At 38.9% G+C, this 25152-nt stretch overlaps 1 protein-coding gene across 1 annotated transcript in view; it reads left to right on the top strand.

Annotated features, from left to right (window-relative positions):
* LOC130908369 (matrix metalloproteinase-16-like) overlaps positions 1-25152 on the top strand; it is a 148414-nt gene that overhangs the window by 29502 nt on the left and 93760 nt on the right. Inside the window, exons 2-3 of the mRNA XM_057823737.1 lie at positions 17220-17368; positions 22471-22593. Of these exons, the coding sequence (XP_057679720.1) occupies positions 17220-17368; positions 22471-22593 (272 nt within the window). The remainder of the gene's footprint in view (positions 1-17219; positions 17369-22470; positions 22594-25152) is intronic.

Raw genomic sequence — 25152 nt, 5'->3', positions numbered from 1 at the left:
AATAGTAGGAGTAACATTCTTACAGGATGGCACTGCCCCCTGGCGGCCGGTGGAATTCTCTTCACATCCAACTTTGTGCGTGCGTCCGTTGAAGGTGTCCAGGCGGCAGACGTGTCTTGAATTTCTTTCCGCTACTAGCAGCTGCCATAAAAGTTATTAGTGAAAATCATCGTTTTTGAACATGAATCGTAATCAAATCGGCACGTGTCGAATCGCAGTGCATCTAATAATCGATTTTTTGGAACACCCTTAATATGGATAGCCTGGCTATATTAGTTGGCTTAGGCTTCGTTCATGAATTTACGTGCCCCCCTACCCCGTGTAATAAAATCACCGAGCAAGAGCTACATTAGTGTAACTCATTCACTCCCAGCCATTTTCACTGGAGCAAGGCCCTTCGCTCCCTGCCATTTTACTGGATTTTGACTGATTTTGCAAGGCCCACAGAAACTTCTGTTCTATTGCTATACAAACATGGAACCCACCAAAAGAAAGATTAGACTCTCTTCTTTCAGCAGAAAAAAAGGTAGTTCATATCTTTTCCATTCTTTAGAAATCAGCATTAGAAAATAGCTTAGTTTGAGCAATTTTCCAGTTTTGGATGAAAAAACGGATAAATTGAGCTTTTTGTGAAAGCATACTTTTCAAACATAACTTTGATTTATACACAGCTATTTTTTTGCTTTAGTTACATCCCAAACATCTGAATAATGTTTTCCTTTTACAAAATAAGATAAACAACAAGACAAATAAAGCTTTTGATAGCAAAGTAACCATTTATTTACACATAACTAACTGAAAGATGATGCTGTTCTGGCCGCGACAGCCGGTTAAACTTTTCCCTCATCCGTCTCATAAAGATGATTTTTTTTGAGTCTCTGCGGGTTTTGCTCGCGTGCAGCACGGACTCAAAGGCATCATCTGCTGCACTAGTGGTCCCGGTCGTTCTGCTCGGTCTTCCAGCGCCTGGCATCCCGGGCGTCCTCAAGGTTGTTCTCCATATGGTCGTCTTCCGCGGGCGCCCCGGCCGAATCGGGTCGCGGGTCTTACCAAATGCGCTACTGCCCTCCAGTGGCCAGTTTCATTGCTTTAATATGGATTTTCAGCTTTGTGCTTTGGAGCTAAATTCAATCAGAACCCAGAGATGTCTTTTTGGGCAAATACAAAACAAAATGTTGATGTTGAAATTTTGATAGCCATCTAAAGTCCGTCAGTAAATCTGCTTATTACCACCTAAACAATATAGCCAGAATTAAGGGGCTTCTGACTCAACAAGACTTGGAAAAACGTATGCATCCATTCATTTTCAGCAGATTGGACTACTGCAACGGTATATTTGCAGGTCTTGATAAAAATTCAGTCAGGAAGCTGCAGCTAGTACAGAATGCTGCAGCCAGAGTCCTCACAAATACAAAGAAACTGGACCACCTTACACCGGTTTTAAAATCATTACACTGGCTTCCAGTGAGTCAAAGGATAGACTATAAAATACTACTGCTCGTCTACAAAATACTTAATGGCCTTGGACCAAAATACATGCTTGATTTGTTAGATTTCTATTGAACATCTAGACCCCTAAGGTCGTCTGGAACCGGTCTCCTGTATGTTCCAAGAACAAGAACCAAGCAGGGTGAGGCAGCATTTAGTTATTATGCTCCTCACCTCTGGAACAAGTTACCTGAAGGTCTGAAGTATGCTCAAACTGTTAGCTCCTTTTAATCAGGGCTAAAAACGCTTTTGTTTAACACTGCATATCCATAACTGTCTATAGGGATGGGAATTGATACGATTTTTACGATTCCGATTCCATTATCGATATTGCTTAACGATTCGATTCTTTATCGATTCTCTTATCGATTCTAATTTCGGGAAAAAGAAGAACAAACATTTTGATTGGCATCAAGTTTGTTTAATCAGAAGTCACAACCTTACAAACTCAAAACGAGGTCAAAAGAGGCCCAAAGCCTCAATGTTAACTGTGGCAATAAGTGGCAAATGCACAAGAATGTGTAACATTTTACTAAAACATTTTTCTAATAGAAATAAAAAAATATTGGTATATTTTGGCATATAGGTCGTTGTTCTGCCTTTGGCAATGTCCCTAAACTTTTTCCTGTGAGGGCCAAATAACTTTTCCCTTCTCTGATGAGAGGCCGGGGTCAGTTTGTAACAGAAAAAGTGTGACGATTGCAGGAGTGCGTAAATGTAAAAAAAATATTGTTTTTCAGAAAGCCACAATCAAATAACCCTCTGTGGATTCTTCACGGAACAAAAGTAAATAAAATAAAAATAATAATATAATAATAATAAATAATAATAGCAGTACTAATGAAATAGATAATAACCAAATAACCCTCTCTGAGTTATTCACTGAAAAAGGCCAGGAAATAAATAACACTACTGAGGGAGAAAAAAACAAAAAAAAAATTCAAAATACTCTCTGGAATTGTTCAGGGGGCCGGACCAAATATGGAGCCACGGGCCGTAGTTTGGGGACCCCTGTTTTTATTTACCAGTATATTGAAATGCATGCCTTTTAGTTTTTATGGAGCTTTCACGCTCAAGTGGTGGCGCCCTTGCGCTTCCTCTCGCGAAGAAGAGTGCGCTCACGTGAAGAAGAGCGCGCTTACACGCGAAGAAGAAGAAATGCCGCATCCAAGCGAGTGAGCGAGTTAGTGAGAAAGGGAAACACTGCCACGAGCCTACGTTCTTTGTTAATGTTTGTAAAACATCTACAGAGCCAACGCCTGTAGTATGTATCATCTTCTGTGTTGTTGTTGTGTGTTTCCACTCGCGATCGGACACTTAAATCCAGTTGTGTAGTGGTTTAAACGATGTGCTAATGCTAGCGAACGCATGCTAACTGTTTGTTATTACTGTGTTAGCAGCTAATCATCGCTGATTTACGTTGATGCAAACCTGTTTGTTATTGGGGACGAAATTGATTTGCTTCATTTCTATTTTTAGTTTCAAATGATGGTTGAATAAAGTCAGCAAATTATTATACCAATGTCTTCTGCATCGTCATTTGGGAGTTTAGCTAGCTGTATAGCCAGGACTGAGCCTTAGCTTCACGGTGAGGACAGTGCAGTCTATTCCCTCCCGATGCAGTTATTTCCATCTCGCAATGACTGCAAGTCGCTTTGTTGTAATTTTTCCTCGTGAAGTGAAGACACACTTTCGAGCGTTCGAACCTACGTGCTGTCATTGTTGTCTACGGCGGCAATGCTCGTGCTAAACTATCGTAACCTTTCATTTTCACCCTTTTTCCTGGTGAAGTGTTGCCAAACTTTGAAGCCAGTGGTTCTTGGCGCCATGCTAGTTTGATGCGTCTGGACAACAAGACACGTCACGACGCAATATGCGTCTTTAGGGATCGTTAAGGCTTTTTCATTGTGATGTCAAGGCCTCGAAACACTCGGAACCGGTTCCGAATTGGAATCGGATTTCGATTCCCATCCCTGACTGTCTATATATGTCAATCTACAGTATTTGCTTTCCATTCCTCTTGTGCTTATCTTCATTGCTGATTTTAATTATTAACAGTAGTAGTCGTATTTGTTTTATTTATTTATTTATTTATTCTATTCGTGATTAAATGCGATTTTTATGTATAATTTTATTTCCTATTTCGATTGTCGTTGTTTTTACGTTCTATTGACTTTAATGTGATTTTTATTATCTTCATGTGATGTAAAGCACTTTGAATTGCCTTGTGTTGAATTGTGCTATATAAATAAATTTGCCTTGCCTTGCCCTACAGAAGCTTTCGTATCTTGAGGTACCACGGTCTCTTTTTCAAAAAAAAAAAATCCTGCTAATGTAAACAACGATCTATTTTTTTCCCCATGTTTTTCCACTTAAATACAACACATGAATTCTTAAACCTATGGCGAAGCTTGTCATGAATTGTTTACAATTTAAAAGTCACTTTAATCCTATCATCTTTTTAGTCAAGTTCAGCTGTCATGTCCTTAACTCACACGCGTATTTGGTCTGAAGCAAAAACATCACTTGCTGTCCCTGCGACCTGAGGGACCAGACTCGTGTCAGCTGATCTGTCGGAAGTGGCAGCGTCAACAATCGCCACATGCTCTGAATATGTTACCATGCCAGCTGGGCTCCCTGACATACACCTCATCCATAATGGAGTAATTCCATCGCTTTACACGTTGGCCTTTTAATGGCACCCATCGTCTAATTAGTCGACATTCTGCTTGTCAGGTGTGGTCTGAGCTTGAGAGGGAGAGTTGGTCTAGGGTTCACATCTTCTCAGTCCCTTTGTCAAACTCCCAGCGGGGACACGAGATCTGCGCATCTGTCAGTACAGTACTCTGCCCTTCCTTTCAACTTGAATGTTTTCTTGCTATTCGAAGTCTTGGGGTTTCTGCGACATGAAGTCAGAAGATAAGCCAAATGTTTTTGGACTGTCTTTTTGTTTAATTATATGAAGTATATTTTAGTGGCAAGATGATGGTTGGAGTGTTTTTTGTTTCAATGCTATAAAGCTTTTATTTGTCATTGCGTAACTGTGGAGAGGGTCAAAATATCTGGGTGAAAATTCATGACTAAACTCACAGTGGGGTGGAAGCAACTGTAGATAAGCCAGAAATAGCAACATTTCAGACTTGGCAGACTATTCTTTACCACTCTTTTCCTCTCTGTTTTCTTTCTTTTTTTTTATTTTAGAGAAGGTGGATTCTAATTTAGGCTTACAACAAGAATGACCCACAATGGGGCAGATTTAATGTGGTTAAAACATTTTCCCCCTCTTTTTTTAAATATAATTTTGGTTAGGTATCAGTACTAGGGATGTACCGAAAGAAAAATTCTTGGCCAAAACCGAATAGTGAAAATAATTGGCCTGAAAACCAAAAGGCCGAATAGTTAAACGATTAGGCGGAAATAAAATTTGGTCCATTCTCACAAGTACGCAACATCTTGTTCTAGGATCCCCGAGTCTAAATAATTTTGTTTGAAAGCTGCAGATTCTGAAACCCCTTGTGATGGTGCATTCCCATCAGTGAGCATTTTTCGGCAAACTCCGAACGCATCCTATAGAAGAGGTTCCAGCGTCGTCGTAGCATTCTGTTCGGTGGACGTCACAGCCGATGAAACCTTGACAATTGCGCTTTTGTGGAAGTTTGAGACACTCGAAAATTGGGTCTCACGCCTTCAATTGCTAAGCTAAATGAAATCACGATGAACGTTTGTGTGGAACTGTAGTTCACATCAACAACAAAAACCTTTTCCGTTCTCGCCGAAACTAGTAAAGCTCTTTGCAAGGCTATTACTATCTCTTGTACAAAGTCAAACGAGAGGCTGGCGAGTGGGCAGTCCTATTGATGACGAAGCCGAGCGAAGTTGTTCCCCGTCGTATTAAACGGCGACTGGCAGAAGGGGTGTGGAAGTCGCGGAAAAAATGTGAGAAAAAGAGGACGTGGTCATGCCGTAAAATTATTGTAATAAACCATCGCAAATGCACGTGTATGCATTTAAATGCCACTTTATAGCCCTTTTCACACACATATCCAGGGAAATTCCCATGTTCGGTGACGCTGGATTTACTTGCGTCATTGCTTTCACGCATGTAAAGATGTCCTGAGAATGACGCGGGTTGGGCACTTTCACACACTTGTCCCGTGTTGCCCACTGGCGAGGGATGCTGGCACAATTTTATAACCCGGATATTGCGTCATTTTTGGTCGGCATCGGCTGACACAATGTTGGTCAAATCGTGTTTTGTTCCAGAGTGAGCGTTCCTGACATCGTAACTGCAGCCAATTCAAGCTCATCAAGTCTGTATTTAAGCTAGAGGTAAGATCGGGCCTAAAAAAATCCAGCGCAACCCGACCCGGATCTGCGGATTTGCAGGCCGAGCCCGAAAAAAAACCAAACCAAAATTTGATAATTTATTTGTAGGCCCGATCTCGGAAAAAAAAAAAAAAAGCGAAATGTTATATTTGTTGGCCCGAGCCCCCCCCCCAAAAAAACAAACAAACAAACAAAAACGAAATGTTATATTATATTTGTTGGCCCGAGCCCGAAAAAAAACAAAAACAAAAAAAACCCAAAATTTTATGTTTTATTTGTAAAGACTCAGGAGAAGGAGGAAAGGGAGGGGATGCGCCAGTCAGACCTGGACAGAGCACTGCTTAGAAAAAGATTGCGTTTTGTGTGATCATATTTGTGACGATGCCTGTGCATAATGATAACAAATTAAACCCTGTCTTTTGTAACACATTCTCAGTCGGCAGAAAAAAAATGCAAGTTTTCTTAACATTTAAATAGTCTACATACTTTTATGATCATTATAAATGCATTTAAACAATGAAATAACGCTGGAAAAGTTTGTTACATATATTTCTCGTAGGAGAGCAAAGCGCCACATTTGTTACACTCACATACAATTTGAAGCCTTTCCACACCCCACGGTGCGTCTTTGTCTTTTCAATTCCGCTGTCTTTAGTTTCTTTTTAACTTCTTGCTGCTCCATATCTAAATACCAGGTCAAAAATATGTAATAGATACGGTTTTCAATTGCCTTACAGCGCCTTCTCTTTTTTATCTAAATGATTTATTTTATAACAGGTATTCCTTAGTTTAACATCCATACATTGTTTTGGTATACAAATATAAATACCAGGGCTGTCAAACGATTAAAATTTTTAATCAAGTTAATCACAGCTTAAAAATTAATTAATCATAATTAATCGCAATTCAAACCATCTATAAAATATGCCATATTTTTCTGTAAATTATTGTTGGAATGGAAAGATAAGATACAAGACTGATATATACGTTCAACATACTGTACATAAATACTGCATTTGTTTAATATAACAATAAATCAACAAGATGGCATTAACATTATTAACATTCTGTTAAAGCGATCCATGGATAGAAAGACTTGTAGTTCTTAAAAGATAAATGTGAGTACAAGTTATAGTAATTTTATATTAAAAACCCTCTTAATGTTTTTGTTTTAATATTTTTTTTTTTTAATTTTCAAACAAAAAAATAAACTAGTAGCTCGAATTTGTTGATGTTAATAATTACACAATGCTCATGGTGCTGAAACCCATAAAATCAGTCGCACCCAAACGCCAGCAGAGGGCGATAAAACACCAAAAAAAACACAAGTAACAAATGGACATGACACTGTGCTGTCATTTTAATCTGTTTGAGTGGGGCATGTGCGTTAAATGCATCAAATATTTTAATGTGATTAATTTAAAAAAAAAAAAAATACCGCCCGTTAACGCGATAATTTTGACAGCCCTAATAAATACAAATTAATCTTAAAAAGTTAACGAGAGAGAGAACCCTGACCCAGCCCGACCGTAATAGTTGACATTTTGGATCCGACCTGACCGGGTCGGTTCGGGTTCAGGCTTAAGATCTTATTTCTAATTTGTTTTGTTGTCTTATCGGCTCTCTGCCTACCGCTTAGGTTAGTATTGTGTTTGATGTTTAGTTACCGCTTTTTGTCTTACTCCGAAGAGGAAGGAAGTGACGATCGGCCCGCCGTGATATTTACGTCATCAGCCATCGTAATGTGACCCGGGAATTTAATGCCTGCTTTCACGCACACCGCTTCCCAGGAAAGTCCTGGACATGATACATAGACGCGACCCATGAAATCGCCATGGGAAATTGTTTTCACATATAAATGCTGCACGATTAAATCCCGCGATATTCCCGGTGTTTCACAGTTTGTGAAAGGGGCTTATGTGTATTGCGCTCGCTTGTATAAAACTCTAAACTACTCACGTACAGGCTCATATGCACTGTACTTGACGTGACGTGGGACATCAATGGAAAGCAACTTCAGAATGTTCGTGTAGCAGCGATGAAGCAAATTCATTTTCCTTCATTTAAGAATTTATGTATTTCTTTGATACATAAAACCTATGCATCAATATACTTTCAAACTGCGGACATGTTGGCTATGAGCTGGTAGCGTTGCTTCTCGCCGTGTTTTGATGACATCATCATAAAAGAACTATGGTTCTTCAGACTGTTCGGTGGTAATTTTTCGGCCTTTTAACCGAAAACTTAAAATTTGAGCTATTTTCGGCCGAATGTCGAATTTTCGGTTACATCTCTTAACAGTACACTGAGTGACGTTCAATGATTGTATGGATAGGAATAGAATAGGTTTATAAGGGGCAAAATGGAAGCTCAAGACCAAGAAGACTTTCACTTCCTTACTAATTAAAAGCAACATTATTCTACTTAATAAGACACTAGTGTGGAAACAGAACATTAGTAAGTCTCTTCTGCTTGAAAAACAAGTTAAGTTCATTTGAAGAGCAAATTGAAATTGAAATTATGCCAAGGGTACGAGTACATGAATTTCAAATAATAATATCATAACAGTGAAAGAGCAGCAATCATGAATTCACAAAATAAATGATTAATAAAAAATATAGTATTATTATTGACTAAATTTTATTAATGGTTATTTATCTTAATTGTCAACTTAAAAAAATACGAGCTGATGAGATGCTGTTTCTACATCTAAGAATGGGATCTATTTGCAATTGTCACAATTGTGCTTTTTTATATTCAGATTATTATGCTGTTGCATGATCAAAGTAAATGACCCCCAACCTGTCAGTCATTCCCCTTTAAAAACTCAGAGTAAATGACTCATACTTGTTCTGCTTTTTGTTCCACGACCCTACTGGTTTGGCTAAAATTAGCCAGGATGACATATAGTTCATTCATATTTGATAGGCTGACAAGAAAAGATGAGCAATCATCCTGCCCAATTCCAAGCAACGAATGACTGTGTGTTGTTTCTAAACTATGAAAAGCCTTCTGAATTATATAAGACACTTATTATAGTTTTTGTTGTTGTTGTTACAGCGATTTAAAGATGTAGACTAGGCCTGTCGCGATAACAAATTTTAGTGTGCGATAATTATTCTCATAAATTATTGCGATATGCGATATTATTGCGCCCCCCCAATTTTGTTTAACCAATTTACAATAACAGAGTGCGAATACAGTATATATTAATAGATCAAGTACACCCATTTAAACGCGATAAATATTTACTCTTAAATTCAAATATACTTTTTAAGAAATCACAACTAAAAACAATAGACCATGCCTCTTAAGTAAAAAACAACAATATTGATACCATACAGAAACACAGAATAAATAAAATGTGTTTAAAAAAAAAAAATTGCACTTAATAACTTAAGCATTTAGACAAATGAAACATTTTCCCGTCATAGCTTCTGCAATGGTGTTCAATAGGGATGCAACGATACAGTTAAAGTCATGGTTCGGTACGAATTTTGATACGGGGGACACGATTTTCGATCCGATTCAATACATTTAATGCTCTGTAAAAAAAAAAAAAAAAAAAACAATTGTAATTTTTGTTTCTTTTTGTTTTGTTTTTTGTTTTGCTAATGAGCAAAAATTAAATTGCCATCATATAAACATGCATTTTAGTGCATAATATTTATGTGCTTACTTCTTACTGATATGAAAAAAAATTGTATAAAAGTGCTGAGAACAATCTTTACTGTTTGTAAAGTGAGGCAGGGCACACCGTTGATTGCTACAGCTCTCTTAGCAGCTAGGTTAACTACATGAGCAAGACATCCTATTTATGGTCCGAATCCATCTGTGTCACGTACTGAATTAACAATATTTGCAACATTATCTATAGTCACTGGTATGGATTGATTTGGCCTTCTTAACCTCATGTGACAAATGACAGTTTAGAATTCTAGTATATGGACTACATGTCCCATAATCACTCTGGGCTCACGTAGCCAATGGCATGGGACTTAGCACATCTAGTGTGCCATTTCATGATATCTAGTGTGTGCGCGCAACGCCCGCATTACTACTGCTCATTACTACACAACACCAGCATATGACAGCTTTCATAAACAAGACGAGTTTGAAGCACAGCACTCTTAATTTCATTCAGCTGTTTGTTGTCAAAGTGAGGTTATTCGTAGCAGCCAAGTCGGTAACAATGTTTTGGCGGACTTCGTTGTAAATATCCAGCCTTGTGCCGAAAAATAGCCGCCCCGCGTGAAATGTCACTCCTGACGGGAGCGCCCACACGTCAACAACACCGGCGCGCCATAGATGGTCCACAGTCACTCCGGAGCACTGACGCGGCCGGTATACGTTGAACAATAGGATATAATGGGAACGATTGGCTCCGGTGCTAGTTTTTGCCGGACCTGGAACGAAGATGCATTTTGCGCAGTTGGTAACGAGGAATCCGAACTTTTAACAGCACATCTGCCGCACGCGCGCACACACGTGCACGCGAGGCGATAAATTGCAGCGGAAAAATTACCACCTTCATTTTTATATATCGCGCGATAAATGGAATTATTGCATATTGCGACATGCTTAATGTAGACATTTATGAATAGAAAAATACATATTTCTAATGTCAAAAAAGTAAGGTAAGACAGCATTAAAGGTTTTGATCAAGCAGATCCCGGTGGATTCCGATGTGATTTTTTTTTTTTTTTACCTGTCCTGCTCAGCTGTTTGACACGGAGAATGGAAGTCTAAGTGCCCGGATAGTCTGAACAGTTTTAATGTTTCACATTGAGATGTGAAACCCATGTGAATCGTTGTATACCCTGCCTGTATTTGACAGGCATGTTGACCACTTTGCCTAAAATCAATGTTGTTTTTGTCAATGGTCAAATTTTTTATGACGATGATGAGCTAAAAACGTGCCTTGGGAGACTAAAACATAATGCCAGTTTTCTTCTGAGAGGACGAGAACGATTTGAAAATTCACTATAGTTTCCTTCATAAGTTCACAATGTGAGAGATTTTCTTATTGTATGTGGAGTTAGCATGCACTGTAGCCGTGTTTGTTCATGTCACTCATGTGACGTGCTACGCCGTAACACACACACACACAAACACACACACACACAGTAATGGCCGGTGAGTGTTCAAACCAGGCTCCTTTTGTGAAACGTGTCAGTTGCTGCTTGGTAAGTTTTTTTTTTTCATATCTTGGCTAAATATGCCATGTTGCTTTCGCCTTTAAAGGTCTGTGCTGAGTATTCATCACACTCTAAACATAACTTGTAGCGTTAGCGTAAGCAATAGCATTTAGCGTGGTGAGTGTCATCTTAAACGCTTACAAAACTTTTAACATACAGTTCAAGAGACAGTTTAATTAATTAGATGGGGCTTTGCCTTGCAAAGGTCCTACAACTTTTGACCAAATTTCAGAAAAATTCGAGGACTGTAAGGGGCATAAAAGTTGTATAAAGAATGTGGCGAAAACGTATGTACGTTTCTCACAAAATTTGCCAAAAACCTTTCATGTTTGTGCAATTTTCCCATTCATTTTCAATGGCAGAAAAACGTGTGGTTGTGATTTTTGACCAAAATCTTACCATTACAACCCATTGACATTTAACTGGCGCCCAAGTGAGTTGATGCCATTGACAGCCATGCAACAGGACAAGTCCCCGAAATGTCTCCAAATCAACAGCAACTTATCTGATATCAACAGAACGTGTCCCCGAAAGGTCCCCAAATAAACAGCAAGTGACCTGATAACAACAGGATGTGTCTTTGAAATGTCCAAAAAATCAGCAGGAAGTGGACTGATATTAACAGGACAGGACGTGTCCTTGAAATGTCCACAAACCAACAAGAAGCGACCTGATATCTCTGGGAAGTGCCCCAAAAATGTCCCCAAATCAACAGGAAGTGACCTGATAACAACAGGATGTGTCTTTGAAATGTCCAAAAAATCAGCAGGAAGTGGACTGATATTAACAGGACAGGACGTGTCCTTGAAATGTCCACAAACCAACAAGAAGCGACCTGATATCTCTGGGAAGTGCCCCAAAAATGTCCCCAAATCAACAGGAAGTGACCTCATATCTACAGGAGGTGTCCCCGAAATGTCCCCAAATCAACAGGAAGTGACCTGATATCAACAGGACAGGACGTGTCCCCGAAATGTCCACAGATCAACAGGAAGTGACCAGATATCAACAGGATGTGTCCCCGAAGGGTCCCCAAATCAATAGCAAGTGACCTGATATTAACAGGACGCGTCCCCAAAATGTCCAAAAATCAACAGAAAGTGGCCCAATATCAACAGGACGTGTCCTCGAAATGTCCCCAAATCAACAGGAAGTGACCTGATATCAACAGGACGTGTCCCTGAATTGTCTCCAAATCAACAGCAAGTGACCTATACGATAGTACGTGTCTCCGAAATGTCCCCAAATCAACAGCAAGTGACCTGATAACAAGAGGACTTGTCCCCAAAATGTCCCCAAATCAACAGCAAGTGACCTGATATCAACAGGACGTGTCCCCGACAATGATCCCAAATCAACTGGGCGGGTCTTAGACACACAGCAAAGCCCCATTGTAATTTCTTCAGAAATTGCAGTTTCTATTTGAAAATAATGTTCTGTTTTCGAGCTGTGTGTGCATTATCATCACGAATATAGTATGTCCTTGTTCACTCCAGTTATGTGCTCGTCTGTCGACGTTCATTCAAAATGGTTGGAAACCTTTATTTATTCATGGACTAAAACTTTTGAAGTTCCAGACAAAAATGTTTTGAGTCATTGTCGACTGAAACTAGACGAAATGCGTCTGAGTTTTCGTTGACTTAAACTAGACGAATATAACAAGTTTTAAAATGACTGACATGATTAAGACTAATAAGTATTTTTGTCCAAAAGACTAAGACAAAAATTTAAAGCGCTGACAAAAATAACACTGCCCAAAAATTAGCTGTGATAGGCTCTACCAACACCCACAACACACTTTGGCTGGATGCGCCGTACCATTTTTCTCCCTCTTTAGATTTCACCATTGAAGTAGTGGGATAAAAGCCAAATGCGGCTATGATTTTAAAAGAGGAGACACCAAGGAAAAACAGATGATTACAGGACAAGAAAAGGGAAAGTATGCATTAGATGTAAGATGAATAGGAGTGGAGAGTGATGCTAAAATATGAGATCTTAGAGCCCTGGAAACTATTATATTATTTCAGTGTACAAAGGAAGAGAGCTGTCAAGATTTATGGGAAGTATAAGATTGTGGTTTTGGACTATGTGAATAAAATCTGGAACACACAGATCTTATATGACCTTTTTCAATCCATTAACTACTTAACTCTGTTTGATGTATTCAATTTGAACTTCAACATGAAGAAACAACTATTTTTTTAAAACTTGCAGCTATACTTATATTTGCTCTGCTATGTGAGCGTTTGATCTTCAATGGCGGCTTGCACCACTTTTACTCCTGTTTTCAAAACATTATGTCAGAAAACCATAAGAGGCAACAGTCCAATTTTACATTGTAGACAGTGCTCATGTTTTGTTAAATACAGTAGCCCTGCTAGCATGAAAGCTGAAAGAGGGAAAATATCTGCCAGGCAGTTTATTAGTTGTTATTATTATATCTCCCAGGCATTTGATTTCCAGTCTCAGTTGGTGTGTTTATGTTTCCATGTCTGCACATTTGAAACACGTACGATGTACTGTTCTTTTATCGGTGAATTTTATATGTGTCATGAAATGCAGACGTTGGCCGTGGTATTTACTGTTTTGATGATGAGGAATACAGGGCGTCTGAGACTAGCCAAATCCCAAAAGCTCTTCTGTGGGAAAGCCCGACCGACCCCCTTCCTCCCCAGATCTGAGCAGTGATTCCCTTTGGCAGGATTTTATAGGGATGCCGAGAGCTCTATTATGGCAATTTCTTTTCCTGACAAGCCAAACAACACGATAAAAGATTGCATTCTGCTCTGTAAACCTTACATAGATTCTATTTTTTCCCCAGCCTCTTTCTCTTTTATTATGAACATGTTCTATAAAAGAGCGGGTCGGTCTGTCTTTTTGTGTTCTTTATACCAGTGGGAAGTGCGATGTAAATTCAATATTTATTTATTCATAGCTTGCACTGAACAATTTATTATAAGTTTCAAAGCCATGGCACAAATCCACAATAGTGGACATAGTCCTGTGAGTACAGTTAACACATAACTGTACTCAATCTGTTTTTTTGTTTTTTTTTGGTTACACTTTATTTGAACTCTGTGTCATAAGACTGTCATAATGATGACATGACACCTTTCATGAATATAAATGAGGGCTTACAGTGGTGGCCAAAAGTATTGGCACCTATGCAATTCTGTCAGATAATGCTCAATTTCTCCCAGAAAATGATTGGAATTACATATTCTTTAGAAGTTATATCTACATTTATTTTGCTTGCAATGAAAAAACACAAAAGAGAATGACAAAAAAAAATGAAATCATTATCATTTTACACAAAACTCCAAAAATGGGCTAGACAAAAGTATTGGCACCCTCATTCTAATACTTGGTAGCACAACCTTTAGACGAAATAACTGCAAACAGCCGCTTCCAGTATCCATCAATGAGTTTCTTACAATGCTCTGCTGGAATTTTAGAACTTTCTTCTTTTGCCAGGTCTTTAAGATTTGATAGGTGCCTTCTCCAGACTGCCATTTTCAGATCTCTCCACAGGATTCAGGTCTGGACTCATTGGTGGCCACTTTAGAAGTCTCCAGTGCTTTCTCTCAAACCATTTTCTAGTGCTTTTTGAAGTGTGTTTTGGGTAATTGTCCCGCTGGAAGACCCATGACTTCTGAGGGAGACCCAGCTTTCTCACACTGGGCCCTACATTATGCTGCAAAATTTGTTGGTAGTCTTCAGACTTCATAACGCCATGCACACGGTCAAGCAGTCCAGTGCTAGAGGTAGCAAAGCAACCCCAAAACATCAGGGAGCCGCCGCCATGTTTGACTGTGGGGACCCTGTTCTTTTCTTTGAAGGCCTCGGTTTTTTCCCCCCTGTAAACTCAATGTTGATGCCGTTTCCCAAAAAGCTCTACTTTTGTCTCATCTGACCAGAGAACATTCTTCCAAAACGTTTTTGGCTTTCTCAGGTAAGTTTTGGCAAACTCCGGCCTGGCTTTTTATGTCTCTGGGTCACAAGTGGGGTCTTCTTGGGTATCTTACCATAGAGTTCCTTTTCATTTAGACACCGACTGATAGTACGGGTTGACACTGTTGTACCCTTGGCCTGCAGGACAGGTTAAACTTGTTTGGATGTTAGTCGAGGTTCTTTATCCACCATCCGTACAATCTTTCGTTTGAATTTCCGGTCAATTTCTGTTTTCCGTCCACATGTAGGGAGGTTAGCCGTAGTGTCAAGGGCTTTACACTTATTAATGATATTGCGCACATTAGACACAGGAACATTCCGGTCTTTGGAGATGGACTTATAGCCTTGAGATTGCCCATGCTTCCTCACAATTTTGCTTCTCAAGTCCACAGACAGTTTTTTGGTCTTCTTTCTTTTCACCATGCACATTGTGGTACACACAAGGAAACAGGACAGTTGAGTCAACTTTAATCCATTTTAACTGGCTGCAAGTGTGATTTAGTTACTACCACCACCTGTTATGTGCCACAGGTAAGTAATAGGTGCTGTTAACTACACAAATTAGAGAAGCATCACATGATTTTTTAAAGGGTGCCAATACTTTTGTCCGGCCCATTTTTGGATTTTATTGTAAAATGATAATGATTTAATTTTTTTTTTTTTCCATTCTCTTTTATGTTTTTTCATTGCAATCAAATTAAATTAAGATTATACTACCAAACATTTGTAATTGCAATCTTTTTCTGGGAGAAATTGAACATTGTCTGACAGAATTGCAGGTGTGCCAATACTTTTGGCCAGCACTGTATGACATATGTCAGTGAGTGTCATGTAGTAAATATTGTCACTTTTGATGCAATATTGATCCTTTTTAAATGTCTTTGGGTTGGGATTAGAGTTAAGGAACTGTGTGAGGGACACTTAATGTTCATAACAGTGACATGTCATAATTATGACGGTCTTATGACAGTCTAATGAGACCGAGTGCAAATAAAGTGTTACCGTTTTTTTCCTCCATATCCACAAGAAAGCAAATAATTTCATTCAGACCTTAGTATAAGCCAAATAAAATAGTAAATTCTGACTTTTTAGGGTCAGTGAATGTACCGATATCTTCAACGAGCACAGCGCATGTGCACTTGGCCTTCTTATGGCTCGCACTTTTTTTCATGTAACCAGCTTCGACGAGTGTCAAACAAGTTAGGGTTCACCATTAAAAAGTTTTAGTCAAATAGGATGTACTAACATAATAAGAGCAGCAGCTACTGATTTTTAAGGAATCGATTATTCTATTAGTTAGTTAGTTCGAATAAACGAGTAATCGGATTATGAAGATATAATTCGTTGCAGAATAAATTTTAGGAGATGCAAAACAAAGGCTTGCTAAGATTGCGCTTTCAAAAGAGCATTTAATAAAGCATCAAATAAACAAAATTATATGTGTATGAGTATGCAGAATTGCACTTTCATTTCACGAGAGCAATAAATGCATATAAAACTAAATTAAAATACGGTGGTATGAAAAAGTATTTGAATCTGTTGGAACTTTTTGGGAAGTTTAAAAATATGCGAGTGAGTAATTTTATGAAGTTGTTTTTTTTTTTTTTTTTTAATAACTAAATATTAGACATCAGTTAATGATTCTAAGCTAAAAATGACGGACGTTTTGAATCATAAATATAATTATTTACCTTCTTTTTATGGCTGGGTGGAAACAAAAGCCGTTTCCCGATGTTTGTAAATGGGGGTCCCCAGGGTAAAACGGACAAATTAAAAATAGTTTGGGGGCTTAATGCGCCATGAAACTGCTGCGGCGTCGTAAAGACATATTGTTCTGTCAAACACAACAGTTCTTTTGGTTTAAAATGCAGCAGTTTCTTTTAAAGAGGGGTGTAAATGCAGAAACTGCTTTTTCAGCCTTGTCTGTCTCGATATATTTCCGTATATATATTTCTTTTTTTGTTAATATGTATAAAAAAAAAAATCAAATGGTATTACCTTTCTTGCTTGTACTGTATAAAAAATAAACAAAGTTTGTCAAAAAATACACCCATTTATTTTACATTCAGATAGAACAAATATTTAAAAAAAAAAAATGCTGGTTTGATCCTTCCTGTTTTTTTGCTTTATAAGCATGATAACAATCATTTCTAGTAATTACACATTACAGAGTGAATAAGTCAACAAGCTATTAACCTTGATTAACCTGTGATGTGTGATCTCTCCCCTCTCTTATTTGTATTTCTTTGTTCATAGACATGGCTCCAAAGGTATGGCTACCTCCCTCCTGCAGACCCCAGAATGTCAGTGCTACGTTCTGCCCGAGTCATGCAGTCTGCTATAGCTGCCATGCAGCGCCGCTACGGCCTCAATGTTACAGGAACTCTTGACAGCAACACTATCGAGTGAGTTACACATGTTTTATAAAGTACCTCAAAATTTGTTTCAAAGCAAAAATGGTGAACTGTTTTTAAATGTCTTGGTGGTTCATATAGTACGTGTGTGTAGGGTTTCAAAAGGATGGGAAAGGTTTTCAGTGAAAATCCATGTATGTTACAAGGTCATCTATAGAGGACCAAAAGGGACTATATTGGAATATATAAATACATCTTTAAATAAATATTAATTACCGTATTTCTTTGCACTATAAAGTGCACCTAAAAAGTGCACCCTTCAATTTTCTGAAAAGCAGACAGTGCGCCTTATAATCTGATGCGCCTTATATATGGATCAATATTGGTTAACTAATTCACTCCCAGCCATTTTCACTGGAGCACGGCCCTTCGCTCTCGGCCATTTTACTGGATTTTGACTGATTTTGTAAGGCCCGCAGAAAATTCTGTTCTATTGCTATATCAAAATGGAACCCACCAAAAGAAAAATTAGACTCTCTTTTTTCAGCAGGAAAAAAATAAGTTCATATCTTTTTCCATTCTTTAGAAATCAGCATTAGAAAATAGCTTAGTTTTAGCAATTTTCCAATTTCTGATAAAAAAACATAGAAATTAAGCTTTTTGTGAAAGCAGACATTTCAAACATAACTTTGACTTTAACAAAGCTATTTTTTGCTTTAATTACATCCCAAATATTTACATAATGTTTTCCTTTTACAAAATAACATAAACAACAAGAGAAATAGAGCTTTTGATAGCAAAGTAACAATATATTTACACATACATGAGATGACGCTGTTGTCGCCGCGACAGACGGGTAAAGCCGCCTGTCTCATAAAGTTTTTTTTTAGTCTCTGTGGGGTCTGCTCGGCGAACAGCACGGACTCAATGGCATCGTCCGCTGCACTGGTGGTCCCGGTCATTCTGGTCGGTCGTCCGGCGCCTGGCATCCCGGGCGTCGTCAAGGTTGTTCTCCATTCGGTCGTCTTCCGCGGGCGCCCCGGCCGAGCGGCCCCGCCGTTCGTTGCCGTTGAATCGTTGTCTTACCAACCCAATTCAACGGGTTTTCATACCAAATGCGCGACTGTCATCCAGTGGCCAGTTTTATTGTTTTACAATGGATTTGCAGTTCTGTGCTTTTGAGCTAAATTGAATCAGAGCCCAGAAATGTCAAAAAAAAAAAAAAAAAAAAAAAAAAGTCAAAGACGTATAAATACGTCTTTTGGACACTGAAACAATTAAAAATAGAACTTATTTATACATTTTTGGAGCAAATGAGTTAATCATGGTATGACATTCCCTTTAGCGCAGCACTATCTAGTGGATGTTTAAGGCTTCCCCAGCCACTACTATGACTACTGCGCCTTATAATGCGGTGCACCATATACGTATATGGAAACAGTTTCAAAATAGGCTATTCATTGAAGGTGCGCCATATACTCCTATGCGCCTTATGGTGCGGAAAATACAGTAATTGTATTTATATATATATATAAAAAAAATGGGATTCATTAAATATGTTATTCATTTATTAAAATACCAGCTCATTTAATGTAAAAACATATATAATCATTCAATATAATTTCATTACTTATTTCATGGACACATGTTGCAGCACTGCATGCATTTATTATATCTGTCAGGGCGCTTTTACTCTAGCACTGTTTGGTCCATTTTAAACAGACCAGAGTTCTTTTTCTCAGATAGTCCACTTCGCTTTGTAAATGTGAACGCACTCCGAACTGTAGTTCGGACCAAACAAACGAACTCTGGTCCGCTCAAAAATCGTGAGTCTCAATTTACTTTAAGCGCACCCTGCTTCGCTTTTGAATGCAACCGGTGGAGGGTGCACTTTTGCTACTTGTGTAGCGTCACAGCGCGGAGCTGTGATAGTCTAGGCTGTATTGGTACACACAGGACATCCTTGGAAGTGCAAGTACAGCACCGACGCGAGTCAAAATCAACAATGGCAAGATGACAGACGATTTGCCATGGTCAAATGTTGTTGTGCTGCGCTAAGCATTTGAATTTGATACACAGAATCGGGTACTAATGTGGTGATTGTGTTTTGCATGCTGTTGCTGAACGTACCGTGTCACAGTGACTGGTGGAGACAGGCGGAGCCTCTCGGGGCGGCTGTTTCCTGAACCATCTGTGGGCTTAAAAATACTCTTCGTGAGACAAAAACACGAGGAGCCTTGTGCTCATTTGGCTCAGACGTCAACCCACTTTAGCAACAATAACACCGTTGCGCCTGTGCACGTCATAGTACTGCGACACCCAAATTGAAACGTTATCAACAATAGGTCAATAGGAGAGCATGATGGAAATACTATGACCAATAGGGCAGCAGGATCTTATGGCACAACGTTTAAAAGCAGGAAGTACAGTACATACGTATCTTTTACAGTACTGCTTAGTATTTTTGCCTTTCATAAACTGAAATGTTCGTCTTAACAAGAGGCAATATTTTTCCGTTTAAACGTGTCGTTACCTGAAAATAACGTTTGTAGAGACATTCCTAAGTAGAGGTACCACTGTACTTGTTGTTCTGCTTTTTATATGAGGGTTGCGGAGTATGACATGTATATATTTGCATTGCAATTGTATTACTGGATTATTTTGTTACTTTTTAGCTGAAAAATGGCCCCATCGTCCAGATTTCCGATCACATTATTGGATCGGGGACTCTGTAATAAATTCTTCTTTCATGCCATTTTAGTTTCTATACATGCAAGGTATTTTCCATGGGAAGTGTTTTGCAACACTAATTGTGTGCTGGCATACCAAAAAAGCTGCATTAGGGTCTTACTTCATATTTTGTGTGTGTTGAATGTTAAACCTTTGTCCTGATTGACTGTGCCTTATGGCTTCGAAATGTCAAATGTTACATATATAACATGAAAATGAGGTGGAACACTATGTCTAAAATACTTCAGGTGTAACAGGCAAATTATTTTTTCAAAGGACTGACCAAGTGGGTAAGATTTGTTGGTGATTGGGAGTCCAGTGGGAGACGAGTTATCTCCTGATCTCCTGTTTTACATTCAGGTGGGAAGTGCAATTACTTTTCAAGATGCAAGGAATCCCAGCTTGATTTAATTGGGTAATTTTAACATGATCAAAGAGGCTTTGTATTGTTAAAAGGACACTTACATTTACATACCACAACCTGCAAAATGTCACTATAATGATATATTTGGAAAAGAAGCATTTTCAAAAACACACCGTTTCAGGTGGTCACTTCATTATAATTTGCCAACAATTGACGCACGATACACAGCATGTAACCAAATAGAAAGGTTTGCATGAATATGCGAAAAAATAAGTGATGGAACTTATGTGAATCTTTTTTTGAAACCTTGACACTTTGTTAGATGACTTTTTACCTGCACGTAACGCAAACAGTGTTCGCTGACATTTGTCCCCAGCGCTGTTGAAATGCCATCCGTGCTAGAAATGGCAATGAGCTCAATTTGGCCACTGAACTGTAACGTGGTAACGTCTCCACTCCACTCCGATAGAGTGACTGCTATCTAACCAGTGGACTGAAACAGGGTGAAATATGATCAGCTAACAGTGTGCCTGTTTTTCTGTTTCTTCTTTGCTTCTCTCCGTGCAGCAGTAACACACTAAGGTGAGGTGCCCTTTGAGTGTAATGTATATCGATTAGATAATGCATTCTTGAGAAATGTGCGAGTTATGAAAGACGTGCATGTTTTTTAGCCTTCAAAGCCTTTTGTACTGTGTTCATGCATTCTTTGTTTATCATTTGTGCATACTCAACTCTTTTACACATATTAAAAAAAATACACAGTTTACGATAAGGCATAGACTTCATAATGATATTGACGGGGCGCTGGGCCGATTAATAGGGGGCCTGCATTGTTGCCGTGGCCGTCAAAGCTGACTGAGTGGAATCACAAAGAGCTTTTTTCGTTGAAAATCCTTGTGAATAAATGCTTAAATTCCTGAATTCTTTTTAGATTTGGACGTAAAACAGTCTCGATTCTTTTACGTAAAAAATATCGAGTGCGATGCTAGTCTGTCAGTTAATGTCGCGGCCGCCTGATGTAAACACAGTGGTGCCCCCAGGGGGTGGCCACGGCCACCCCTATAAATTTGTTGGCCACCCCACTGGCCACCCCGCTTGCCAGTAAATCGTAGATTGTTGTAGCATCAGCTATGCATTCCATCCCAAATGCAAATCTGCCAGCACCTGCTTTCCCCCAGTAATTATTTTGTTTTGTTAAATGTACACCTTATGCCTAATATATACAGTACATAACACAATAAAACAGAATTGTTGTGGAACTCAAAATGTTGACTGGACAGTTATCAACTATGCATATTAAATCATTAGTAACATAAAATATTACACAATACACCAACATATATTAGTAGCCGTTAGAGGTGTGCAAAATTTCCGATTCTTAGATTATTCGCGATTCGGCCGTGGAAGATTCGAGAACGATTCACAAACATCCAAATTCCGATTATTGAAATATGTGAAGTAAAGCGGAAGTACACAACACTCAGCGCGCCATGCGGTCTTCAGGATACCTTATGTTGGTCTTAACAGGGAGCAGCTGGGTTCAGCCGTGTCAGACGAGTTATGGCATATGTACTGTTGCCACTAGTGAGCTGTGTATCCACTCAAATCAATAAAACTAAATGCAACACTTTCAAAACAAACCAGCACAATGTCTCTCTAATTAAACAAATCCTTGATGCAGCAAAATTTGAGTCGAAGCTCGAGTTAATCGATTACTCATTCCAGCACTAGTTAAATGTGTACATATTATCGTAGTAAATTGTTCGAGGACCTTCAATCGATTTAAATCGAATGGTGGCAAACTTTGGTAAGATCGACATATCATATCCAAAGAATCGATATGGGAGCGTATCATCATGAAAATGGTGATTTACACCCTTGGTACTGTACATAGAGCTCCAGTGGTCTATAAAGTTGAGGATAAATGGAACTTAACCAAATTTCCTTAAATGCTCTTTCCAACACAGTCCTCTCTGTTTATTGTCTTTTTTTTGTCACAAACCTCATTTGATTTTAATATGTTTCGTTCATAATAACAGTCCTCTACTCCTTCCTGCAGATGGATGAAGAAGCCCAGATGTGGTGTTCCTGACCAGATAGCAGGCGTATCAAAATTCACCGTCAGGAAACGGCGGTACGCCCTCACAGGACAAAAGTGGCAACACAAATATATCACATACAGGTGAGTGCAAATGTGGAAATCTCTCCATACACACCAAAAAAAACACACTCCCCATTTTTGCATGTCGCACAAAAGAATCTAACATGTACTAGGCTTGGACAATATATCATTTGAACATCACAATGTGCGCATGCGCACCCGACTTACATGATTTGGACTTGCGGAGTCTCGTCCGCCATTTTGTCTTTACTTGTTTTTTTTTAATAATGTTGACTTTTGTTTTGTGATGCATGCTTTTATTTTGGCGCAGGAAGCCTAGAGTAGGTAGTACTTCCACATGTTGGAAAGAGCGCATGTACACATGAAGAAGAATGTATTTGCGCACACGATGAAGAGCGTTTTTGCTCCCACCAAGAAGTTGCAAAGCCGAGTGAGAGAGACAGAGGAAAGAAAGCACATCTGTTGCTTGTGAAGCAGCCACAGAGGCAACACGTATACCGTAATTTTCGCACTATAAGGCACACCTAACTATAAGCCACACCCTTCAAATTTAGCACAAAAACGGCATTTGTTCATTGATAAGCCGCACTGGACCATTTGCCGCAGCTGTTTTCACTGTATTATGGGATATTTACACCAAAACATATTCACCGGTAACACTTAAATTGACAGTGGCATCATACGACTGTCATAAGACCAAATGAACCACCATGAAGCTTTTAACCAATTGGCTGCAAAGCTTCATTGCTTCAAGAAGCTTCGTTTGGCCATCACTGCTCCCTTGGGGGAGACAGTCGACCTCTGCTGCCACCTGCTGTCAACACTGTTGCCGTCCAACATGCCTCCTAGCATGCATTGCAGCTCTACAGATGTAAATAACAATCAAAATTCATGTTCAGTGGTATTTATTTCTTCAGTTATTGTTTGAGTTGTTTCATTAACTACTAGTTATGGTATTTGGTAACACTTTATTTGACAGTGGCACCATAAGAGTGTCAGTAGACAATCATAATTATGACATGACACTGTAATGGGCATTAATGAATGCTTATAACAAATGTCATTTTGTGTTATCCGGCAAATTATCTCACTTTTGAATGGATGTAAAAGATCCAAGCTGGACATGAATGGAGTTAGTGACATAATTTAATGAATCAAACTTAACTCATTTGCTCCCGGAAACGTATAAATACGTTCTATTTTTAAATGCTTCACTGTCCCAAAAACGTATTTATACGTCTTTTGTGTTTTTTTTTTAATAAGAAGCATATATACCTTCCACTGTATCTGAGAAACAAAGAACAACACTCCAAACCCCTTTTAAAGCAATAAAACTGGCCATTGGAGGGCAGCAGCGCATTTTGCAAGACCACGCAACCCGATTCAACAGCAGTGAACGGCCGGGCAGCATGGTCGGAGCGCTGCCGGCACGATGCCAGGCGGCGCTCCGACCGAACAAAACAACAAGAGGACGCCTGGAAGGCCAGGCGTTGGACGACTGCACAAAACGAATGAGACTCTCAGTAAAGCGGCTCGCCAAGCAGACCCCGCAGAAACGCAAAAATAATCCATCTTTGTGAGACAGACAACGATGAGGGAAAAGTTTACACGGCTGAAGTGGCGACAACGCCGTCATCTCGGCGACAAACCGTCATCTCTCAGTAGTCGTGTGTGAATAAATTGCTACTTTGCTATCAAAAGCTCTATTTGGCTGGTTGTTCATGTTATTTTGTAAAAGAAAAACATTACAAACAGATGTTTGGGATGTCACTGAAGCAAAAAATAGCCGTGTTAAAGTCAGACTTATGTTTGAAATGCATGCGTTTACAAAAAGCTCATTTTCTCCGTTTTTTCATCAGAAATTGGAAAATTGCTCAAACGAAGCTATTTTCTAATGCTGATTTCTAAAGAATGGAAAAAGATATAAACTTAATTTGTTTTTCTGCTGAAAGAAGAGAGTCTAATCTTTCTTTTTGTGGGTTCCATGTTTATATAGCAATGGAACAGAATTTTCTGTGGGCCTTGCAAAATCAGTCAAAATGACGGCCGGGAGCGAAGGGCCTTGCTCTGGTGAAAATGGCTGGGAGTGAATGAGTTAATGACATCTGTCATAAGCATTCAGTAATGCCCATGATAGTATCGTATCGTAATTCTGATTGTCTTATGATGCCACTGTCAAATAAAGTGTTACCAATTAACCCAAATAAATCATCAAATACGCTGCACTGGACTATAAGCCGCAGGACTCAAAATGAAAAGTAGCGTCTTATAGTCCGAAAATTATGGTATGTACACACATATCACCTTTTGTACTGTTTATCGTGCGCTTTCAGTTGTGGTCAAATACTTGGAGCGAGTTTATGTGATTGTTATTGATGATGTGCGGACGCTAGCTGATACATGCTAATCGTTTGTGTGGGTTGTTATTGCTGTATCAGCAGCTAAAAATCAATGCAGATTTGAAATGTTGTCATTAAAGATTTGACTGATTTAATTTAATTTTTGTTCTAGTTTCAAACTGCATGTGTTAATGCCATGAGCAACTGAATTAACGTCAGTGTAGCGTGGTGCAGACAAAGACGAAATGCATAGGTCTGTCGCTACACATTTATTTTATTT

The sequence above is a fragment of the Corythoichthys intestinalis genome, chromosome 20 (genome assembly GCF_030265065.1).
Source record: "Corythoichthys intestinalis isolate RoL2023-P3 chromosome 20, ASM3026506v1, whole genome shotgun sequence".
Classification (NCBI taxonomy): Eukaryota; Metazoa; Chordata; class Actinopteri; order Syngnathiformes; family Syngnathidae; genus Corythoichthys; species Corythoichthys intestinalis.
The sequence above is the reverse complement of the archived record's forward strand: the minus strand, read 5'-3'. Positions and strand labels throughout refer to the sequence as shown.